Raw genomic sequence first — 24559 nt, 5'->3', positions numbered from 1 at the left:
TGGTTTAGATGATAAATCACAGTTTATTCAACATCAAAACAGAGTGACTGTGGAATTGAAAATAAATTCATGAAGCTGTTCAGGCATCACTGAAGTCCAGTGGGTATTAGATGTATTTAATAAATAAAAGCAGCCATTTGGACTGGGATGGCAGACAAATCTGAAAGGCTGAGCTCTGCCAGGTCTTTGTTTTCTTTTCTTGCCTGACTCAGCTTTTGGATATGATGCTCTTACTCCTGGACTGTGTGGCTTTGCCAAGCTGACACCTTTCTGATGCACAGCCTCACCCTACTGCCTGTACAAATTGGAGCCCCATCTTCCGAAAATTGCCAACCTTTTTCCTTACTGAATGGGGATGCTTCTTCATGCTGCCCTGTAATACACTGAAGCCCATTTCTTCTATCTCCTTCTATTCTGCCTTTTATTAGGGCTTTTTAACAGTCCTTACAAATAGAAATTTGGCACAAATATGAAGTTCATTCCCAGTCTCTCAGTGCACAGTTTTCTGTCTTGGCACATTTCCCTTCCAACCACAACACCTCATCATGCCCCAGTACCCATTCCATAGCATATTTAAGGGTCACTAAAACCACCTAGACAAACAAGTATGAGCTGACAGTAAAGAACACTTTGAATATCACTCTTGCTCTATAGATCTTGGTGTGTATGTCACAGGCACTCCTAATGCATTCTTTTTGGTTCCTTTCTGTGTCCTAGATGTGACCCACTCTGTGCCAATCTGCTGACTATCTTATCCTCCAGAGATATCCCATTGTACCACTTACAGAAAGGAAATTGGGTATTTTAAATGTGCAATTTCATGTGGTTTATAAACCTGTATATAAAGTCCCTTCCACTGTACATCTCACAGCTCCTCTCTAGGTCTGAGAGAAGTAAAAGCCAGACTACTTTGGACATATATATTGGATGCAGCCAAATGCCATTTCTGCCAGGAGGACATGCCATTGGGGCAGGACAAGGCACATGAATCTGCAGCTACAGTGGCAGTCACTGCACTGCAGTGTAAGCCAGAGACAGCTGAGGCCAAGGGAGTTTGTTAATTGTCTTTCATGGACAACTTGCACCCCCAAGAATGGGTAGGTTTCTCAACGTGGCATCAGCCGAGACTTCTGCAATGCACTGACTATCCTAAAATTCAGATTTAGCAGAGTCCAATACTTTATGAAAATACAAGTTTTGGGGTTTTTTTTGCTTTATGCATTCGCACACCAAGCACCATTCTCTGCTCTATAGTCATTCTAAACAATCTCTTGTGCAGCCTGAGTGCCTTGAACCTGGAGTGGCATTTTCCAGAGCAGCATGCCTGAAAAAGCAACAAGCATGTTGTGACACGAGTTGAATTATGAGTATTAAAGTGAAGGTTGATACTTCAAGAGTGTTCACTTGCCTGTTCGTAAGATTTTTATGAAGGATTTAAAATATATGCTGCTTTAAGGCACACAGAGAGAAATGGATCAAATGGGATGAGTGTCATGAGTATAATGAGACATGAAGCAAACATGCCGAGGTAAGATGGTGCAGTACACCAGTCCTGATCAGCAGGAGAGCCAATCATGACTGGATGTGCTGAGCACAGATGCAAGCAGGAGGAAGAAGTATTGACAGGGCAGGGAGTTTGCAGGAGGCTGCAGTTGGGGGGGCAAGCCTGTGCAGGGGGCAGATGAAACCAGAAGAAAGGCTCAGGCCGCAAGGAGGGTGGGAAGGGGCAGGAGCAGCGGGGTGCCTCCATTTCTACTGCCAACTACTCCTCCGAGAATAAGGAGATGAAGGAGGGCAGCAGGGCCGGCTGCGGGGTGCGGGGGCAGCCCCAGACCTCCGTCCCGACAGCGCTGCCCTCTGATCCCGGCGCGCAGGTCCAGCGACCAGGGAGGGGAACGGGGCATCGTCGGGCTGCTCCGTGAGGGAGCGCTTCCGCGGACCTGCCTTCCTCCTCCTCCTCCTCCTGCCCCTTCTGCTGCTGCTGCTGCCGGGCCGCGTGCCGCCGCCAGCTCGGGCGAACTCCGGGCGCTGGGGAAAAGCGGGAGAAGTGGCCGAGGCTGAGCTGCGGGCGGCGGAGGCGTGAAGATGCGCTGAGAGGGGGGTGGCCGCCGGCGGGGGTGCACCCGGGGCGGGCGGGGCGCACCCGGGGATGAGGAGCGAAGCTCACCCTGAGAAGACAAGAGAGGGCACCCCGGAAGGGTAGGGGTTGCGAGGTCGTATCCCGGGAAGGAGCTGCACACCCGGCAGCTCCCAGGCGCCCGCAGAAGCGCGCCGGGAGCCGCCGGGCAGTCGCCTGCCCACCTGGGGGGGCCGGGAGCGGCCGGGGCACCCCCCCACTCCGCCTCGTCTTTCTCTCCTCCCCTCTGCCGCCTCCTTCCCTCCCTCCCTGCCCGCCTGCCTGGGATGGTGGAGGGAGTCGGGAGCACCCGGCAGGGCAGCCCTGGGCGCGGGGGGCGGCTCGCCCCAGCCCTGGCCACGGCGCGGGGCGCGGTCCGCGGGGGACTCCGCCGTCTCGGGGTCCCGCAGCCCCCGCCGCCGCCGCAGCTGCCGGTGATGGCCAAGGATGTCCTCGGAGGGGGAAGCCGAGGCGGCTGCTGAGAGCGGGCCGGGCAGCACCCCCGCGCCGGGGGCCGCCGCCGCCGAGCGGGAGGAGGTGAGCGGCGGCGGGGGCGTCCGCCCCGGGCCGGGCCGGGGGAGACTGGAGGGGCAAAGACAGCCCCGCCGCGGGCACAGGGTGCAGGGCGGTGGGGTGTGGGGAGCCGCGGCGGAGGAGGGTGCCCCGGCTGGGGGTGTTAGCGGCGCGGGGAGAACCGAGGAGCGCAGCTCCAGCCCGCCCGGGTACCTGCAGCCGCGGTGCGCTGCGGTGCTGCCCCGCCGCCCCCTGCGGTGCCGGGGCCGCCGGCGGGACCCCCGCGGCCACAGCCCGGCGGCCGCTGCGTGCGGGCTTTTACCGACGGGCCCCGGCACCCAGCCCTGCGCCGGCTGCCGGGCTCGGGGCGGCGGCTGGGCAGCGGCTCAGCACCGGAACGATGCAGCGGGGGCGAAAGGGGGCCTGCCCAGTGGAAGTTTGGCCAAATGAGCCCCTTGGGGTTTGGCCTAGGAGAGCCTACCTCTTCCCTGGGACTCGTGAAATGGTCAAGGAGACTGCAGCTCTGCGAGGCACCGGTGGAGGTGGCCGGAGGGGCACAAGGAGCATGATAACGGGCTTGCAGTCCGGAGCTCTGCGGCTTTCAGGTGTTTGGGGAAAAGGAGGAGGTCATGTGTCTCCTTTTCCCTTGGGGCCTAACATTCCGGTTGCCTAATCTGCAACAGAAATCAGTGGAGAAAATATAACGTAATATGTTTCTTCAGATCATCTTGCACATCACAGAGAGGGATTAATGGATGTGTCTGAGTGTTGACACAGAATCCTGAGCCACGAGGTATTGGCCAGACAGAACTGCAGGGCTGTGTGACAGTAGGTGACAATGTGTATGTGCTATCCTGCACACCCGGGACAGCAAGCTGTCCTGTTTTAGAAATACCTGGGATTTCCTTCTATGCTTAATGTAGCCTTCGCTTCCAACAGTTTTGACAGGTCTGCCATTTACGTCATATAATCCATCTGTGGTTCATGGAAGTGAGTGAACTTTCTTCATAATATGGAGTTAAAAATGAATGTACATGCTCCTAGAAATACAGAAAGCAGCCTTGAAACAGCCTTAGAGAAGAGAAAATTGAAAACAGAAGTGAAAGCAGCCCTGGAACATTGCTGTGTGCAGTTAGTCTGCTTAAAGCTTTTGTTAGCAGCTCCCATGGCTCATCAACAGTCACATAATCCTGTAGTCAAAATCCAGTAGCCTCAACAAAGCCTATGTGAAGCTGCAGGATACTTAGCTGAAAACCAAACAGCAGTTGAAACAACCTATAATTGAAGATTGGCTTTGCAGCTCAGGTTGAAAAAACTTCCATTTGTGGGTGAAAATTAGGGTTTTCTCCTGTTTGATTGCTTTTTAAACACCTGTGACACAGTTCACTGTGAAGAGCTGTGGCTGGATCCAGGATACAGCTGATGTTCCAGCAGTGGAGCACACCAATGTAATTACAGCCCTGCAGATGATCAATAGATATTTAATGCTGGAAGGGATTTTTTAATTTATTTGGTCTAGGGCCAGGAGCTACTGAAGGCTTTCCAATGTATTAAGTCCGCCATAAAAACATCTAAGCCATTTGTAGAAGAAAAACACTTGATCTCTCTGCTAAGCACTATCTGTATCTTCCTTCTTTCATCCTGTTCTCAGTTCTTCTTCTGTTCCAACACAAACATTTGCACATTTGAGTTTATATCTCAAATACCTGTGATATGTTAACACTGCAGTCCTACCATGTTGGTCTTTCCTCATGCCTTCCCCTTCACCATGTAAATAGTCTTTTTGCACCTGGACCTGCAGTTGCATGTAAATGCCCTGTATTAGTATTAAATGGGCATTTCATGGGCTCCTCTTTTATGGATTTCACTTGGATCAAATGCATGGACCTACATGGTAACAACGACTAAAAATTGCCTTTATTGAGTATTAAATTAATACAACCCTGAGCTAGTAACAGAGAATGTGTCTGAAGTCTTAAGTTTTTATTTTTGAAAGAAGCAAAGGTGCAGCTGCAGAGCAGGAAGGAGAGCAGCAGTTCAGTTACCTGCCTCTGCCCTTGTCCTCTTGTGCCAAGGACCACATGGGTTTCCTGCTGACTTTTCTGAATGCCAGAGCAAGCCCTCAGATTACCTGAGGTGTTCTGATTTGGCGTTTTTCTAATAAAACATTAATTGCTTGAGCTGAATGACGTGGAACAGATGTGCTTTTGTTATTAGTGTAGCATTCTACCATTCTACAAACTCTTGTGAAGAGGAATCAAGATCTTTTAGGGGAGAGTATGCAAAGGATTCCTTTTTCCAAATGTTTCAGGAGTTCTTGCTGAAGATTGATTCTCTGGAGATACTTGCCTTTGCTTTCCTCTCTGAAATAGCAGAACCTGCTGCTCTGTACTGCCCTGGTTAAGTAGTAGGCTGGCTGCTTTTCTTGTTACTGTGACAGCCTGTGCCTACACTGAAGAGTTGATAGTGACGTCTCTTAATTTCTGCCAATTTATAAATCAGTTGGGAAATGGTCTTAAATATTAAAATCTTTAAAACTTACTTGGAAATCAAGAGGATTTTTTTTCAGGAAAACAAAGCTGGTGAGTAGAAACATCATTTTTTGTTTCCAAAGCCAAGTAATCACTGAAGAAAGCTGAAAGCAGCAGCCACTTGACATTTTGAAGTATGTATTTGTCTTGTTTGTACTGGCAAAGTCAAACAGCAGTTGTCCATGCCTGTTTTTATCTTCTCTTCTATATTTAAAAACTTAAATTGGGTATGACATAATGTAATCAGTTAAGCTATTTAAATAAATGGGTCAATGTTCCTGAAACCCATGGTTATTGGCTTTCTGATGGATATTTTACAGAAGAGAGGGGCCACTTAAAACTGCCTCATTTTCCTCATGTTGCCATTGCAAAACACAACAGGGACTAATTTGTAAAGTGCTGCTTGTGGTCACAACAATGCCAAAGGGGTGTTATAAGTTAAGAAACCATACATAGTGCTTGTGTGCAGGCTACAGCTTTACAGGCTTTCGGGTCAAAAGGGTAGCTGGGACATTTCAGTGTGCCCCAGGGAAGACACCTTCTGCTTGGGGCATTGACTCCATTTAGTTATCCAGCTTTTTGATCCTTTTCCCCCAACATTTCTTTTATTTGTCAAGGCTTATTTTATGGCATTGAAAACACCAGGCATACAGCCCTTACTAACAGACCAGTTAGCTTTAAATTGTCCCCATCTATGGGCTGAGTTGTACCCAGGTGGATGAGAGGTTAAGCAAAAGCTGCTGAGCCATTGCTGGTATTAATCTCCAGAGAGGGGCTATTTCCTTGTAAACCTCCCCCTTCAAAAGCTGCCCAGGGCACTCACGTGGCAGACACTGTCCAGGGAAAGGTAGGAAAAGAGTGAGACAGGATTCCTAGGAAAACTGTCTTTCTTCTCCTCAGATCTTCCAAACCTCATGCAAAAACCAGCTCAGCTAATCCCCCGAATGATAGGTGCTGCTTAGCCTGGTGGAAGGCTGTCACCATCCCAAGTGAGTATGACTGACCAAACAGTTATCTTTTTTAAGGCTCAGTGCATGATATTCCCCCTCTTGAATGAAAGTCAAATAGGACAGGCCCCATTCTTCCCTTCCTGCCCTTGGTCTACTCAGCAGACATAACCAAAGAGTGCTCCTCTTTCCTTGTTCCAAATGATTTCCCTCATAGAGACAAAGGGAAAAGTCCATGAGGAGTGGCAGTATTTTTCATGATCCTGCAGTTTCAGGCAGTATTTGCATTGCAGATTCTGTCATAAGAAAATCCAAGCTGAGCCATTGCATCTTTTTTCTGCTTTTGTTCTTTTTGTTGTCCCACTTTATCTTCTGATCACATGTCTGTTCTTGGTGGTTTGGAGTTGGCTGTCTTCTCTGCACTTCACATGAGAAACAGTCAAGAGTTTTTTAAAAATTAATAGGAAATACCAAATGAATATGTGTGAGCTCTGAAGGGCAGCCTGGTCTCCAGTTGTGTGGCCACTACAGGCAGAGTCTTCTGCTTCTCGCCACCATGGCTGAGAATGAAGTGAATTGCTCCTTCATGCTGACTTTTCCAACCCCTCCAGCAGGGGAATTTTCTCAGTGAAGCACTGGATTGTAGCAACTGTGGAGCTGATGGTGTTCTGCTACTGGAGGGTCACAAGGACAATTTAGGCAAATGGCTGTTGAATGTGTAGATGTCACATCGTGGGGAAGGGACAGACTAGGTGACTTGGTGGTAGGTCCCCTTCAGACTTGGTTTCCAATGCTGTTCCTTCAGGTGGACAGACAGTCACCTGATACTGGTGGAAAAGCAATGGGTCTGCACACTTTTTGGAAGCCCCAAATACTCTCCTTGTTCTCCCTTTCTCACTTCAGAGACCCCAGAGGATGATCTTCCCCAGGAAGGGAAGTGTGGATACCAAGGATGCTTTGCAATCAGTGCAAGCCATTGCAAGAGTGAGGTAGGAGGTATTTTCTCCCTGGGATTGCAGCACTTTACTTCCTTTCATCTGTTTCTACAACCTGCAAGAAAATAGCTCAGATCACGGCCAGCGAGCAGGGACTTTGTGGAAACAGAGAGTAGAAGGAGTAAAGTATCCCCAAGTAATCCACAGTGAGTAGGACTTGTTTCTCCATGTGTCCTAACACATTGTCATGAATTGACACCAAAAGTAATGGCTGCTGAGCTGTCACCAGCGCTGTAAGGCCCTTCAGTTGTTACAGTGACACTGTTGTGACACAGCAGATAAAGCTGTGTCTGAGTTTTCACAAGTTCTACTTTTTGCATAAAGTATGGTTAAGTAGTTAATTAGTTTTTAAGTTCTAATAATGGAAAATGTAGTTCACTTTCAGACTCCAATCATTCATCGTGCTCCTCAGAGCTTAAGACCTGTAGAGTTAAAAATAGCACATAGTGAAACTTTTTGAGGTCACAGTTGCTGTAACAGTTCTGTTAACTCCCCAAAACTCTGCCGGGGCAGCTTCATTTCAGCAGCACCCTGCAGAGGAGCCAGCCCTGTGTTATAGTGAGGACGCTGCTGCAGTGGAGCTGGAAGGTCTCTGCCAGCAGCAGCACAGGAGGCTGGCAGCCTTCCCAGTGTGGAGTTCAGGTTGTGGAGCAGTGTCTGATGTAGCTGGCAGCCTCTCTCAAGGTGCCACGCATGCCACTGGGAGAGGATGAGGGGGCTCACACCCCCTGACATGTGTGAACTTTTGGCCTGTGTGGTTTTACACCAGGTGGATAATGCACAGAGAATCCCAACACGCACACAGCATCGTTCCTATAGAGATGAGGTGTTGCACATCCCAGTGCAGCGTTCAGCCACCAGAGGCCTTGTTCAGGAAAGATTGGTGGTCTTGGGCCTCAGGGAAGATGGGCTGGAAACAGCCACCAGCTGGTGAGAGCAGGGCCTGGCAAGGCAGGAGCTGACAGCAAAGGGCAAGGAGCAGGTCATGAAGGGTCCCGCTCCTGGCAGGGAAACCAAGGGTAGGTAACTGAGGTGACTGGCAATGAGGAGTCTGAATAACGTGACCTTACCAGGGAAGAGGGTGGGATCAGTCAGAGACTTCTGCAGGTCGTGATTTTGGGAGAGAAGTGATTTGTGGTGATGGATTTATGGCTGGAGGCCTCCTTCATATTTGTGTGATCAATTGCCCTTAGGAGCTGGCCCAAGAACTGTGGAGCACAACACGCCCATAGGAACAAGCTGTGCCATCTCCCCCACCCTGCAATGGGCAGAGGGAGCACAGAGCACCGTGCAGGCTGAGGTGGTAGCATCTGCCATCCTGTCAGCATTAGGGTTCCTCTAAACACCAAAAATAGAGAACAGCTCCCTCATGGCTTCCTGGAGGTAAGGTGGCCAGGCCGAAGGGCCAGTACCTGGTAGGAGTGTAGTGAGGGCATTTGCTGAAAGGATGGGGATGGCAGTCTGTCTTCAGGCCTGAGGAGTTCCATGGTTCTCTGCAGGGAACTCCCTGTCAGCAGGCCAGGGCAAGGAGCTAAATCCTCTGCTTCCCACAGCTGGTACTCAGAGTGGCAGGGTGCAACAGCTCACATGCAGATAATGTACCTTCCTGGAGTGTGCTGCTGCAATGCTCATGTGAAATCACTCTATAAGTGCTATTTTTGCAGTGTCTTCAGGAGGTGTAAGAGGGTGTGCTGACAGCATGCCATAGGTCAAAGTCAAAGCAAGAAATAAAAGCCAGGTGTCCTGGCTCTCAGGATCCTGTTTAACCATTAGGTTTTTAAATGAATTTTCAGTGAAGTTTTCACCTGCTGTGCTGTCACGTACTGCTGCAGAATGTGTCACAGAGAAGCAGGAAGGAGAGAAAAATTATATTTATAATGAAAACTTGTTTCTCCCAGGGAAGCATTAGCTGCTGGGATACTCCCTTTTCTCAAGTGGAGTACCATTATAAAAACCTGACATGTTGAGGTTACAGCTGTGTTCAGCAAGGTGCAGAGATGGGGAAACACTCCCCAAATCTGACAGAGCAGCTGAAGGCTGAGTAGTGGCTGGGTGTTATTGCAAGGAATGCTCAGCTCAGCAGCATGAGGGACCTGGCATGGCCACAGCCTGAGCTGCATCAGCCCAGCACCATGGGGCTGGCTGGCACTGCCTCTGCTGAGCTGTGGCTGAAGGGCTCTGGCTGGGAAGTCACACATGGGAAGGCTGGAAGTTGACAGTTCAAATCACAGAGCCATGTTATTCTGGTTTAGCTAGATAAAAGGATGGCCTTGCAATTAAGTGAGGATAAAAATAAAACACCATGATTCTGGGCAAACCTTCATTCACAGATCACTTTGAAAGACTTACCCAGACTTCACAGGAGCTCAGATCAGTCCTGGATCATATTTCTCCTGAGGATCTGAGAGCTGTTTCTATATCCTTCATTTAAATCTCAAGGCATTCCTTTAGACTGAGCAAAGATTAAAGCGGATTCATAATAATGAACTATTTTTCTCATTTATGACAGAGGCATTCAATGAATAAGCTGCAAACTAGAAAACTGGTGTGGAACTAACACCTCTCTGGCTTCTTCCTGATGAGGATGTCTTTACTGGCTTTCTGCTTTTTCCCTCGGGGAAACTGGTCCATAGCTGTTGCCCATCTTTGCTTCGGATCAGTCCCTCACTTCCTCATGTTGAGGCTGAGGGAAGGTTGGGCAGGACACAGGACCTGTGCAGTGGTGAGAACACTAAGGCACAGGACATGCTCCTCAAGGATGAGGAGAGCCCCAGCGACCCTAGGAACCTGGGAGCAAGAAGGAACGAGCTTCTGTACCCCGCTGGCCTGTGGCACTAAGATCCCCTGCTGCAGGCTGACGGCGTGCACAGCACAGGAGAGCACACATCTGCTGGAGCACTGCCAGCCTCCTCTCCCTGCTTGCTCTTCTCTCACCCATGGGGAGCTGCATCTCCTGTGTAAAGGTGGGAGCAAAGCAAGCATTACAGGGTTCCTGTTGAACCTAGATGAGATTTTGTCAAGCACAGAGGCTGGCAGATAGCTACTCTCCCCTTCTCCCTTCCCCATGCCTCAAGGGCTGAAGCAGTGGGAGCTAGTCCCACTGTCCCTTCTGTTTCCCTTTGGCTGGTGTCAATTTTCCCTTTACCTCAGCAAAGCCACCGAGTGGACACCAGTGCACCAGTCAGCAAGCTGCACCTGGCTGATCCCCAGGGGCCCTGGTACTTTTGTGCTGCTGGCAGCACGCCAGGGCTGCAGGGAGCTGGGTCTGGCTTTCACAGGCTGGAGCACACTGCCGAGGATTGCTCCACTCTGCAGCCACAGGACAAACAGATGGATGATGCTGCCATCAGCCCTTTTTTAGGATGTCCCTGCAGTGTGGGAGCAGAGGCAAGGGCACTGCCCAGGCACCTCTGTGCAGCCTGGCTGGCTGTGGTGGGGGAGAAGGGGCTGCCTAGGCATGAGGCAGGCTGTACCAGAGACACAGCCAGCTATGGCTCGTGTCATTCACTTGGCCTTACTAATCCAACAGTGGCTGGGAACTGCATCCCAGGAGCATTCTTGTGTTGTGTGATGTTTTTATCAGTTAACTGATAAGTGTTGAGGTAAGCCCATTTAGTTATACCTGTGCAATTTACCCCAAGTCTACTGGAAGCCATCATTATTCAAGGCAGGGGAGTAGATAATATGAGGTAAGTACAATGGATTCTTAAAGCGTAGGGAAAAAAGAGCTGTTCTTGCTCTGGGGCAGCTTGAATCCCAGCTTTCCTTTCCTGATGAACTCATACCCAGCATTGGAATTACTGTAAAAAAATCTTCTGCCTCAAAATACATTTTTTTAATTGATACAGAATCAAAAGCCAGTGGCAGAAACATCAGCAATTTGGGGGGAAAAGCAGTAATTTTGTTAGTGCAGTATTTTGGTGATCTTGTAAAAAGCTGCCACAAAAATAGCCCTGATTTCTATTTTGTAAATCGTGACCATTTTGTTGCTAGGATTCCTTGGCACTGAAGATGCAACTGCACAGTTTTCCTTGGAGCAGCATGAGGAAGCATCACTTATGGATGTGTTTAGGGCCAAATTCTTCATGACAATCACATATGCACCCTTGTATTGTACTGAGTGGCTTTCCCATCCTGCAGTAATGAGCAGCATATATGTTGGCAGGGATCCAAATGGCTTTTCTTTCTGGGATTTCCTTTATTTCTGCCTGAAGAACTGAGATGTATCCTGCAGGACCTAATCCTGAATCTGACATTTTAGAATACTGTAGGCTGCTTCTGTCCTGACCTCTGCTTTCCTCCTCTTGAGATGCTGGCTTGAATTCATGAGGATGATTAGTGTGTGAAATAACAGACTGTCTTTGTATGGTATTTCAGGGGCATCCTAGCATCTGCAATTCAGGTGGATCAGCAAGATTTGTGTCTTTTCATAGTTCTGACTTGTCCCGCAATAGGCTCTGCTGCGGAAAGGATTTAACACTACCATTTTGTGCACCTGCCTACCCTGAGGTGTTCCCTCTGACAGCTCCCTTGATGGAAGGAGGAGATTATGTCTCCACAGGGATTTAAATCATGAGAAACCAGACAATCCCTGCTCACCACAGGAGGGCACTTGCCAACGCCTGAGTCAGTGACGCTACAAACACGTGGAGTGCATGATGCAGGTTCTTATTTTCAAACCTAGTAACAGCATTTCTGCTGCACGCTGACATCATGGCCCCTGCCTGCAGGAACTTCTTATTCTCACAGGAGTTCTGTGGCAGACGAGCAAATAGATGCGCAGCAACCTATCTATGTGTTCAAGGACTGGAGGGAGATTATCTTTGATGCAAAATGGCTTTTTTTTTTTGTTGCCTTCTATCCCTTGTATTTCCCTTTCTGTGCTACTGGCACAGCAGGAGCTAGGGGTAATGGGCTTCTTGCCGCTCAAGACGGATGGCAGGAGGCATTTTGTTTCAGGCTCCCCGGGAGGGGATTGATGGGATGGCTGTCGTAATATCTCCCTTTCTCCTTACCAGGCCTTATTATTGATGCCCCATGTGGTGCCAGGATTGGGTCACATGGTGGAGGAGGAGCACTTCTGCCCACCATTACACCAAGGTCTGGGTTAGCACAGCCTGTCAGGCTCCTTCTCACTGCACTAATGAGCATCTGACCTGGGAGTTCATTTAGCCCTGGAAAGCAGTGAGAGGTTGCACTTCTCCTGCAATTGTCATCTCCCTGGTCATCCCCGACTTCTTAGGCTATCTTTCACCAGGATCACCTAAGGAGCTTGAAGATGATAGCTGCACCCACATCTGCTGTGGCTGCTTGGGGACAGTGGATAGAAATCTCCTTGTTCTTGTATCATTCCTGTCCGCTGCAGAAGTGGTGAAGCCCTTCTCATCACCAGAGGCCGGTCCTGGTGTAAGGGCTCTCCTCAGTTCTGATTAACAGCACAACCTAGGGCTTGTCTAGCAAGGACTCAGTGGTCCACTCTGTGTTATGTCCTGCCATCAGGAGGTGAACATCCTCCCCTGCCCTGTCTTGACCAAGATTGAGGAGTCTGTCATAGTTAGAGACAAAATTCTGCTTTCATCCAGACTCTGGTCACCACCTGCCAGAGTGTATGACTTGTGGTTATTGATTACTCTTTCCCTCTCAAGTATCTCATTGGGATATATTAATCACAAGCATAAATCCACAGGGCCAAATTCAGTTATGACTATGTTAATTTATCCACCGTTTTTTCTTCTTTCTTAGCTGATTTTATCTCTTTTTTTTTGCAGTTCTCTGTCAGTGTTTCCCCCATTCCTTTTTCCCCATGGTCAGGAAGATTATTCTTGCTAAATAAGAGGAAAAAAATATAAGATTAACTCTTTGCTTACATGAGTAATCACAAGATGTGGGGTTGTTTTGTTGAAGACAGCCAAGTCACCTTGTAGCCCCAAAGCCAGGTTTTGGCAGAGAGCAGGAGCATGCTGTGATGCCACATCCTGCTGAGACACAGCTGCAGCATCAGCCCTGCAGTACGCTCTCACCTCCGTGGAAATATCTGGTTCAATTTAGCACAGCCTTATCCTTCCCCCCAGGTTGTGGGGAGGAGAGAGTGGCATAGATCTGTTTCTGGAGAAGTTCCCAGCAGCGAGAAAGCAGCCATTCAGGAGTATCTGCTTTCCAGGCCGTGGATGGGCTGGGGTAACTGCTGGCTCATAGGATGCTTTGGTGCTGTCAGGCTCAGTGCTGCCTCCAATAATTTTCACCCAGGTCCTTTCCCTGATTCCCCTGCCCCTGCCCTGCCCAGGCTGGCTGGTCTCTATCCTCACCAGTGAGCAGTCTCTATCCTCCACCTGCTTCAGTGGCCTGGGCATTTGGAGCATGTCCTGGCTATCCTTTTCCCTCTTTCACTTCTTCCCACCTTCTGTGTTTCCTTCTCATTTCTCTAATTCCATTCAGGCCACGTCTTTGCTACCCTCTGTTTTCTCTCATTCTTTCATTTTAGACATGATAGCATTTTCCTTCAGCAAATTTGCAGCTCTTGAGGTCATCCACCAAGGACAAACACACGTGGGATTTAAAAGGACAGGAAATGCTTTTGACATGATTTCCCCAAATGAGAATTTTAATGCTTTTGAAATTGGGGAACACAGATACCTGTCTGTGAACCAGGCACAGACAGTCAAGCTTGGCCCCAAACTGTCCACAAAACAAAGAGAACAAACTCATGCTGTGGCAGCATATTTTCTGCTTATACAGCTCGTGCTGGAGTTTTCAAGGAGACTGAAGAATAAAGTCTGACAGAAGAGGAAAAAGTCCTTTTGTCAATAGACACATATGAGGAAATAGCAGGGACAAGTCAAAATTATAGATTAAATGTTTAAAGAATGTGACTCCAAGATAATTGGTCGTATTTCCCTTAGACATCACAGGCTATTTCTTCCCCTTCTATTGATGTCAGTTTGGCGACTTTCAGTTCAAATTTATTGTGCTGGTCAAAATCGGCAGGGGAAGGAAACTAAGGGTTTTTTCAGTGTCACCGTAACCATTTGCATGCCATGAGCACTACTGAGGCAGCTAGAATGACAGATGCTTCAAGCCCACACTGCTACACAGCTGCTTCTGGAGTAAGACACAGCTACTGATGAAGGTCATACATAGCAATCTAGGTGATAATGTGCTCTACTGAAGCTCTGGGAGGTTTTCTCTTAGTATTGTATGCAGAGCTGCTCATGGAATTATTCCTGGCAGTGAACACTGCAAATGTGAGGAGCACCTCAGTGTCCACGTAATGCTTACAGCCTTGTTTTTGTGATTGGCACTTAGCTTTGTGAAAACAGTTGTCTTGTATAAGTTAATGGGGTATTTAGCTATTAGACTGGCAGAGTTCTGCAGGAATAATTACCAGATTTGACACTGTTCACTGGAATTAGGCATAAAACCACTGCTGGTAGCGTTTACAGTTGGCACAAACATTAGCAGGCAGGTCTATAATGATGAGATGAGCACAATTCTGTTTACAGATCTCCTTAATTTGATAATTTAGTTACTCAATCCAAAGCCAAATCTGAAGTTACACATTTCAGGGTGGAGAATACAGCCAACCTTTCAGCTGTCCTAAAACAGAGTGACTCAAAAACTACCTGGGAGCCAAGTGAGTGAGAGATTGAACATGAACTCCTGGGATGTTGCTGGGCAGAAATATCTTAATGCAACCCTTGAAGACAGTAAAAAGGGGGAATGAGTGGGAGTGGAAGGTGATTTTATTTCTTGGTATGATGCCAGTGAAATAAGTGCTGAAGTCCTGTATTTACTTGCAAGTTACAGACTTAAGAAGGATCTCAAGATGCAGAAGAGAGCAGAGCACTAGAAAGAGGTAGAGCAGTCAAGTGAAGGACTTGAAGACTTTGGCTCCTTTAAATTGTCAGAAAGAAAGCTGAGAGATGTCATAATTAAAATGGAGAAGTCTCCTCTGGGTGAGAAGGCAGTCATATAAAAAAAGTCTTTCGTTACTTTGATAATGGGCATCCTTCTGCCATGAATGGGGGCTGAAGCCAGACAAAAGTACAAAGGCCATAGAAGTTCGTCACCAGAACAAGTTTCAAAAGGAATGGCAGGTTCTTAATTTCTTTTAGGCTATCAGTTAAAACAGAGTGTATTTATGGAAGATGAGCTTTTACCAGCCTCTGGTTTCTGGGCTGTCCCTAGGATGGCAGAGTGAAATTGCATTGCCTGTGAGACACAGGAGATATGAGAAGAAGGCATAGTGTCTCCCAGTCTTAAAGTGTAAATGTAAATTGAGTTCTAATGTAAGCTGAACCTTCTTGACCCAACACAACCTTGCGAAGTTGGTAGAAGAAATTTCTGTGACTGCCTATAAGGGCTGAAGAACTGTCTGTTTATTCTCTAGGAGAAATCCCTACCACTAGGGGATGGCTGGTGGCTGAGTCCACGCCCGTATCCAGAGGCCAGCAAAAGCAGCAAGCCAACACTGGCAAAACAGAGGCGCCAGAGTTTCAGGTTAGGCATTCAAAAACCTGGGCTGGTGGAATCAGTCTGGGCTTCTCTGAGTGTGGCCCCTCCTCCTCCTGCTGAGTGGGGAGCTCCTTTAGAGGAACAAGAATAGCCAGACCACCTTGGCTTCTGCCTTGAGGAATTAATTTGTTCTATGTATCCATCAAGAGAAAGGGGACCTAGAGTCATTAGCACAATTTGATTTTCCAGAACTATGTTGTTCTCATTCTTTAGCATCAGTGTTACATTTTGAAGGTATCTTTTTAGGAAAAGTCAGGGTTTGAGGGAAAGTAAATTTTTTTTCATTCTTGGCCACCCCCAGTGCAGTCACTTTCAGGCTCAGTTAGGGTAGTTACCAGGTACAACTTACTTACTAGTGTCCTAAATCTGGTCACTTGTGAGGAGTCAGGGGATGGGTCAGAGAGCCAAAACGCTGACCACCAGCCCTTTGCTCCTGCCACCTGCACCAGATGTTAAGCAGGGGATGTGCCAGGCTGTACAGACTCTCTCTCTCCACCTCTTTACACTAGGCAAGATTAACAGCCCAAGTCTACACTCTCCTATAGCACAGAGCACGTTTGAATGGTTTTAATTATGGTTGCTGCAGCGGGAACCTGACCTGCCTGCTGTTGAGCCAGGATGAGCTGGGTGGGTATGCCTGTGCAAAGGAGGCTTTACCTCAGCCCTTGCAAACATGCTTTTGATCTTGGGCATCTGCCATCAGAGGGTGCCTTTGAAGGCAATTGCCCTTTCGGCCACTGCCTGGATGTTTTATCATTTGCAAGCGGAGTTTCTTAAAGAAGAAATAATTGAAATGTTGCTAGCCTGGAAACTCCTGTCTCCTGCAGGTGTTGGTTGAAATTCCAGTTCTCCATCAACAGTTGGGATTTCCAGACTATTTTCCAGTGACTATGGCCACAAATTAAATAGCATCTATCATTTTAGTGTCTCAGAGTGCTTCACACCCCCAGAGAGCAAACAAACCATATGGAGCTGACTGAGTGGTACACAGCCTTTGCTCTGTCTGAGCTTTCTAGAAATGCTGGGCCAAAGAAATCAAGCACAGAGCAGCGCTGTGGGGCTGACTGACTGCCTGGGGCTAGGGACAGCTCAGGACAGGCTATCCCTAAACCTTGTCACTCTCCACAAGGTTCACAACAGAGACACTCACAGCCCCCAGTCATGCCACCTCTCACTCATGGCATTTTCCTCATTCATGCTGACATGTCCTAAAGAATTTGAAAAATATTTTTGGTTACTGTTTTTAAGTGTAAAAGAGTTAAGTGAATTTTGGCATGAGGTTGTGGATAGTTTCGGTAAGAGTTACCCAGAGTTTCCAATCCAGTCAGGTGCAATGAGAAGGGAGGCCTCTGAAAGCAGTTCAGCAGCATGCCAGAGACTAGCAAGATGTTATTAACAGCATGTGTATTTAACACAGCTTGAAATTCATAAACAGTGATACTGACAGCTCAGCTGTGCTGCTTCATGGCATTCCATTCATAACAGGGGATTTTTACCATTTGAACTGTCATCAGAGTTGGTTGGGACCGTTTGGGTGAAACATTTGATTTGAAAAATCCATTCCTCTTCACAATATGTGTTTGTAGAATCACAGAGCAGTTTGTGTTGGAAGTGACCTTCAAAGCTCCTGTCATTCCAGCCCCCTTCCATGGGCAGGGACATGCTGCACTAGACCAGGTTGCTCAGAGCCTGTCCAGCCTGGACTTGAACACTTCCAGTGATGGGGCATCCACAACTTCTCTGGGCAACTTGTGCCTCATTTAATCTGTCAGGATGTTTCTCAGGTCAGTGCTGGAAGCAAAGCCCAAAGCAAAGCCCACCACAAGCAGGAGAGGGAGGACATCTCTCTTGGTTTGGGTTAGAGAACCAAGCCCTTTAATTCTAGCTTGCAGACAAAGTGCTTGACAACTGAGCCTCCTTCTATTCTGCTCTCTGTTTGGCTCTGTCTTTCTGTCAGGCTCTCTGTCTTTTCTGTCTTTATTTATTTCTTTCAGTTATGTTTCTCTATGAAGATTTTCCAGGGGGTTATGCTTTTATTCCACATGAAAACAACACAGATGCTACAGCATTCCTCAAAGAATGCAACTCCTGTTTGCTGGCTAGCCCAAGTTATCCTGGAAATTACTAGTTTCCTTAAGCATTTATTGTACTCATCCAGAAATACAAGCTTGCCCTGTTTCAATCTGAAACACTATGCACGGAAAGGAGAAAATTCCACACAGTACCACAAACATAATTCTTGTAAGAAGGTGGTATGTTAATTAATAAAGTCTGAGAGCCACTGGTTTAACATATTAATGAATTTGTTATGCAGAGAGAGATGAAAAGATATATTCCCTTATTAGATTTTTGAATGTCTGAACCTTTATTGGAGTTATATTCTAATTCATGTCTTTCTTACAAACATTCTAATAGTGTTTCTAATAGTATAATTGTGTTAGATAATTAGTTCAGCAGAGAGAAAGAGAAATAGGGGGTTATAGGCCAGATGAACTTGGTCAGAGCTTGAAACAGGCAGGACAGCAGGGGATGTAGACCCTAGAAGAGAGATCCTTTTATAACTGAGGACCTGCAGAGATTGAGCTTTGCTTAGGAACAACAGCAGGAGCGACAAAATGGGTCAGAAAAGCCAGGTGAAAGAACTTGTGTTTTTTACCGAAGGGTTATGAACATGAAGGCCCTGCTGAACTGGACTGGTAGGTGTGTGAATCAGATGTGGCAGTGGGCTCTATGGCTGCATGCTTTCACTAATGCCAGGAGGAGAGAAGCTGCCTTTTTTGCAGGCTGCTGTGAGAATAGTGGAGAAAATCTGTCTTGAGCTGATCCCGCCCTTTCAATGGGTTGAAGACCACTTTTGAAGCGCCTCCAGAGGTTGCATACAGAAATGTCATCTGAGACCTGCAAACCTCTGAGCTGCTGCCAACCCAGCTGGGTGCTGCTCTAGGACTGGGTGGAACCAGAGCTATCTCATCCCCCAAAGGGGACATGGCATTTCATGGAGATGAGCACATTAGGAGGCATTTGCCCACTTTGATATGGCCTCTGATAGCCCTAAGCAGCAGGGCTGGCTGAACCACCCCTTGGGCAGAAGCCAGCCTGTGGGTTGCAGGTTAGACCACAGAGAAGTTGTTAGTCAAAGCAAGTGAGATAAAAGGAAGGTGGGATTGCAGTGCCTTTGGCAAATTGTGCCCTAACAGGCAGGGGACAGCCCTGTCACCTGGCTGTGCCCAGGGCCTGGCTGACAGTGCTTCCAACAAGTCATTGAGAAAAATGGTGCTCCTGGAGCTGCATGGACGACTTAAGCACTCACCTTACACTAAAACTGACTGCTGGGCATTTTTTGGTGGGTCCACTGGCACTGTTCACTGTGTGAACCATAAGTGACTTTAAATGAGAGGTACCTGCAGAAGCTTGAATGAGAACACAAATTCATGTGTTGGGATATTGTCCTACTGTTCCTTCTGCACAGTCTCAGGGCCTGGCCTAGAGAGATGTTAATGTTAAAGTTTTCTTCACCTCAGAAAACCTTCAGGGGAGGAAAAAAAGGATAGCGCTTCATTACACTTTATATTTTTGCATTACTATAGAAGTTAAAAACTCTCTCTAGTTTCATGTCAAGGAGACAAAGAATAAAAGTCAGTAATTTCCAGTGGGTTTCCCGTGAGTCAGGAGAGCCTGGGCCTCTGACCTGGTCCAGTGTACAGCTGGGGCAGAAGCTTACATTGGGGCAGTAACCACACTGAGACTGAGCAGTGGGCTTTTGACAAGAGTTTCAAGAGCTGAAACTCTCTGTGACTGCACATAGGCTGCACGTAGGGGATTCACTCCCAAAACTTCTCTAGTTATTTTTTAGCTGATTTAGGGACCACCTGAAGCCACCTTGTAGCTTTCCTCTAAGTTTTGTGCAAAAGGCTAAGAAAAACAGCCTTATTCTGACCTATACTGGTTTTTTTTCACTGCCATACCTACAGAAGTTATGTACTGTGTACTTTATAACCCACTTAGCTTCTCTACATCTGTTTTAGCTGCTGTAAAGAGATTCAGAAGCCAGAATACAGCCCAGAATAATTGTACTTTATTCTGACACATGTACAAAAGTTTTGGGATAAGAATATACTTTTTTTACAGATTCCTTCTGGATGCATCAGGAAGAATCAAGGGCCAGATTCTGCTCAAAGTCCCTGCAAGTGTATACTGGTGTAACTTCTTAAAATCAGTAAAATTACTCTGCACTTACACAGTGTCAGATTAAAAGCTATGAAGTCAAAACCAAACCACATGAAATTTAGTTTTGCATTGTTCACAGCAAGTCATAAAACCCTCTATGGTTACTTAGGAGTGGTTCTCTTTCTCAGGAGAAAAAAAAAAATGAAGCAGTATTAAATCTGACCCTACAGCCCTGCAAAGTTAGATGCCAGTGCTTCCATCTTATTGAGAAGACAGCAAACTCCTCTTTCCAGTGGCGCCATGCTATTATTTCCTGAGTTACAAGATGCTGCTTCTTAAATTCCTTGCTGGTTCAAGATCACTTACTGAGTCCTAACTGCTGTAGGTCCAAAATAAGCTTTACTTGGGGAGAAATTTGTCTGTGGAGAAAGAAAGAGTAGACATTTCCTGAACCTAGCATCTGTTGGCATCTACAGAGCAGTTTGATGCATTAGAGGTGGGCCCTTGGGAGAAGGAGTAACAGTGTGCTTCTATTTTTGCATGAAATCAGGCTCAGCAGAGGGCATGATGATGCATGAGTATCGGTGTGTATCTGCTTTCTCACTGTCATTTCCTCAGTTAGGAGAGAGGCAGAGGATGGCAGTAACCAAAGGGATGCAAACAGCCCTCCTCATTATCTACTAGGGTGGGGGGGATCTTTCTACATGCACTTTCTACAGACAGACAGACAGACAGCTGCCAGCCAGTGGTGTAACTCATGCTGCTGCTCTTTGCAGGGACTCGACTCTGTTGGAGCTGCTTGGCTCCATTTGGCATTTTTCTTTATAGCTGAACATCGCATGACAATGCAGCTGATTCACTGCACCAGGCTGGGGTAAGGACTGCAATTGTGCCCTCTCAGGGGACGAAGTGGGAATACAGGAGTGTGAACCTAGCTCTGCTCCCAGCCTGACTTTTGGGACTTGAAAGAGGGGGATGTGCTGTTTTAAATATTCACGCATACACCCTTAGCTTCAACACTGAAGCTTGCAAGTATTTTAGGTCAGAGCTGGTGTAACCAGCCTGAAGCAATGCTGCATCGTGCAGTAATCTTGACAATTTTTTCAACTAAATGTGCTTGAATCTAGTCATTTTCCTGATGGCTCATCTCCAAGAAAATGATGTCGATCATTTGGTAGGTTTCAGGGTTGGATGTGAGTCAGCTCTGAGTCAGGCAGCAGCTTTAGCTTCATGAAGTGCTGGTCCTCCTGTGCTGGCACAACCTGTGGGGCCGCAGCTCTGCGACAGACACTGCTCCTGAGCCTCCCCAACAGCAGCATGTGGGAACTTAAGCATGGGGCACTCGCAAACCAAAGGGGCAATTCCACAGCCCCACACTTTTGGCTGTTCACCTGCTCGGCACTCTCGACCTCTGAAGATGGCAGGGTGTGTAAATTATGCTGGTGGCAGGCAGGGAGAAGGAAATGGAGACCTGTCTTGCTCCCTGCAGAGGTGCCCATCTGACCAGGGTGCGGGCACAGCGTGTCACTGCTGCACAAACAACTTCCCTCCCCAGAGCCAGAAGGAAGCAAGGAAAGAGCTTTGTCCAGAGCCCTCTGTCCCTGGCACGGTGTTTCTGTTTATATTGACATTTTTATTAAGTAGGGTGGTGTCCCAGTTCTCAGGGAGTCGAGAGAAAAGCCAGACGCAGCCTTGATGGCAAGCAGCCACTGTGTGTGTTGTGCAAAGCAGCGTGACTGACAGGTTCCTCGCTCTCTCTTTGTCTTTCTCTCCCCTTGCACGGTGTGATTGAAGCAACGCCCTGTGAAACAGTCCCTGAGCGCTTGCATGTGCCGAGAGTCCCACTGGAAATGCCTCCTCCTCTCCATCCTCATGTATGGCTGCCTGGGTGCAGTGGCCTGGTGTCAGCTGGCCAGAGTCACCAAGCTCAGCTTCGATAGCTCCTTCAAGGGCAAGTCTATGATCTACCATGACAGCCCGTGCTCGGACGGCTATGTTTATATCCCGCTGGCCTTCCTCTCCATGCTGTACGTGGTGTACCTGGTGGAGTGCTGGCACTGCCACGTCAAGAGGGAGCTGCAGTACAAGGCAGACGTGGACAGCGTGTACGAGTGCATCAACCGCATGCAGCAAGCCACTCCGTGCATCTGGTGGAAGGCCATCAGCTACCACTTCGTACGGCGAACCCGGCAGGTGACCCGCTACCGCAACGGTGATGCCTACACCACCACGCAGGTCTACCATGAGAGGGTCAACACGCACGTGGCTGAAGCTGAGTTTGACTACTCTCACTGTGGATACAAGGACATCTCCAAGGAGCTCCTGGGCTTGGAGAGCTATACAGCCACCAAGCTGAGGTTCACCAAGTGCTTCAGCTTTGCCAACATCGAGTCCGAGAACTCTTACCTGACTCAGAGAGCTCATTTCTTCACAGAGATCGAGGGGCTAGATGACTACATGGAGGTGAGGGAAGGCATGCAGCTCAAAAATGTGGATTTTAAAGAGCTCATGATGGCCTACGGAGACCCGGATCACCTCCCGTGGTACGTGTCCCATTATGCTTTCTGGGTGGCAGCTATCCTGATGATCTCGTGGCCGCTCAGGGTACTCATAGAGTATCGGACTGCTTATGTGCATTACCACGTGGAGAAGCTGCTGGGCCTGGAGTACACGGCGCCCGCGACGGCGGAGGAGCCCTTGTACCGGTACCGCATGCCGCGGGACAGCACGCAGGACAGCACCGAGCTGGAGTGGCACATCTGCACCAACCGGCAGCTGATCCCCAGCTACTCGGAGGCCATGCTCATGGACCTGGCCAGCTCCCCGGCCTACAACAGCTACACCGTGTGTCGCTACGGTGAAACGGCCCACGGCTGTGAGCGCTGCAACCGTGCCTCCAGCACCTCCTCCATCTTCTCGCGCCACGCTTTCCACAGCTGCAGCGGCAACTCCCGCCTCTCCCTCAACACCAGCCGCTTCTCCCTCTGCCGCATCCACGGCTCCCACAGGACAGGCCTCTGGAGGAGCCGCAGCAGCAGCATTGCAGACCGGGGCTGCCAGGACGAGCAGTGCTGCTCCTACTCCAGCCAGCTGGCTGTCAATGAGAACCCCCCCACCTACCACGATGCCCGATTCTTCCCTGTCCTGATCGTGCACAGGCCGGAGGGGCAGGACAGGCGGCATTTCTACATCAGGCGTTCTTCCTGCCTAGAAACCTCTCTGTGACAGGCCTCCATGGTCACTTGGCTCCTCTGCTCTGGGACAGGGATTGCAGAGGTGACACCCGTGGGGAGCCTGCAAGTGTCAGTCTCTACAGCAGGTCAGCAGGACGAGTTTCAGCTCTTCCCCCTGCCATTGCAAGAGGACATAGAGACTCTGACAAACACCTAACCTCATTTCCAAGATTTTCTCCCCCTGCGTCTGATCTCCCACGTCTTTCATTTCCCATTACTCTCACTCTTTCACTCCTCACCCTTCCTCTGCTCCTTGATTCCCTGCCTCTCCTCCCATCCCACCCTCATTCTTTTTTTTGCATTTCAGTCACAGCATTTGATTGTTGTGGCTGCTGGAGGATTTTAAATGCTTGTGCTTTGCCAGTACATTTGCCCTCCTGGATGCTTTGCAAGGTAAGAACCTTAGATAGAGCAAGGCACAAGGCACACAGCCAGCCAGAGTCAAGTCAGAAGGAGAATTCAGATCTGCAGGTGCTGAGTCACCTCCTGCAAACCCCAAACAAGGTGCTTTTTTTTAAATTTCATTTTCCCCAATCTTTTTTTCCTCTTCTTTTGTCATTCCTCTTCTCCTTTGTTCATGTTCTTCTCCTCTCGCTTCACCTTCATCTTCCCTTTTTTTCAGTTCTCTCACTTCTGCTTTACAGTTTTTCTGGGGTTTTGCCAGTAAGGGTATCTTTCGAGGTGTAATTATCTTCCATTGGGCAAAAGTAAGGTTTTCATGGCACAACTGTCACTGACTGCTCACACAGCCACAAATGAAGCCCCTGAGAAGTGCTGAGGACTTTCTTTCAGGAGCAGTGATGTACACCGATATAGCAAAATGCCCTTTACTCTCACTGCCCTGCCTGGTCTGCAGCAGAGATGCTGCTGCATTTTCAGCTGTAGTTTACCTTGTCCAGCTCCACCCCTGACAGCAATCCTTGAGAGCCATAATGTAGATTAGTGCCCTGTTAATGCCACTATTTTTAGGACAGTAGGCCTGGTTTGTGGTTGTTTCATTCCTTTGACTTGAGTGCAGCAGCACAGGCTTGACAAGGGGAGAGGGGCTGGAGAGGGAAAGGTAAATATGGTATTAACCCTCCCACACAGAGTCTGGAGCTGTTAGGAAGCTCTTCCACCCACAGTGTCTATTACAGCAGTTGTAGGACTGCCTACATTACCTTTCAGCTTTCTGTGTGCCCTGAGGAGGGCTTTTGGTCTGTAGCCCACTTCACCTTCCCAGGCAAAATGTGGTGCCACCCCAGCCCCAGGCGGAGGGCACAGCTGGGAGCCAGCCCCACTGGCCATTCCTGCTGGGGCTCCAAGCTCTTCCTGCAAGACTTCCCCTGGAGCAGGGGTAGCACCTTCCAGAATTAATGCCAGCCTCTCCAAATCCACCAGGTGTCTGGTCCTGACAGAGCATGCCACTGCACTCTGGGCTGTGGGCTCTGCCCCCCTGGCCTGGTCCCCTCCCAGAGCCGGGGGCTGGTCCAAAAACCTTGTGGCCACGCTGAGGACCCAGCAGGGACCTCGCACCTGCCAAGCCTCCATCCCACAAGGGATGGTT

At 48.6% G+C, this 24559-nt stretch overlaps 1 protein-coding gene across 1 annotated transcript; it reads left to right on the top strand.

Annotated features, from left to right (window-relative positions):
* Positions 1 to 2563: 2563 nt before the first annotated feature.
* On the top strand, positions 2564 to 23005 carry LOC311154848 (transmembrane protein 151B-like; the record flags this gene model as incomplete). The annotated part of the gene is made up of 2 exons (XM_084207632.1): positions 2564 to 2653; positions 21575 to 23005. The coding sequence occupies 2 exons, from the start codon at positions 2564 to 2566 to the stop codon at positions 23003 to 23005; spliced, it is 1521 nt and encodes a 506-aa protein (XP_084063758.1).
* Positions 23006 to 24559: the final 1554 nt, after the last annotated feature.

This window comes from Fringilla coelebs, assembly GCF_963513975.1.
Source record: "Fringilla coelebs genome assembly, chromosome: 6".
NCBI lineage: Eukaryota > Metazoa > Chordata > Aves > Passeriformes > Fringillidae > Fringilla > Fringilla coelebs.
The sequence above is the reverse complement of the archived record's forward strand: the minus strand, read 5'-3'. Positions and strand labels throughout refer to the sequence as shown.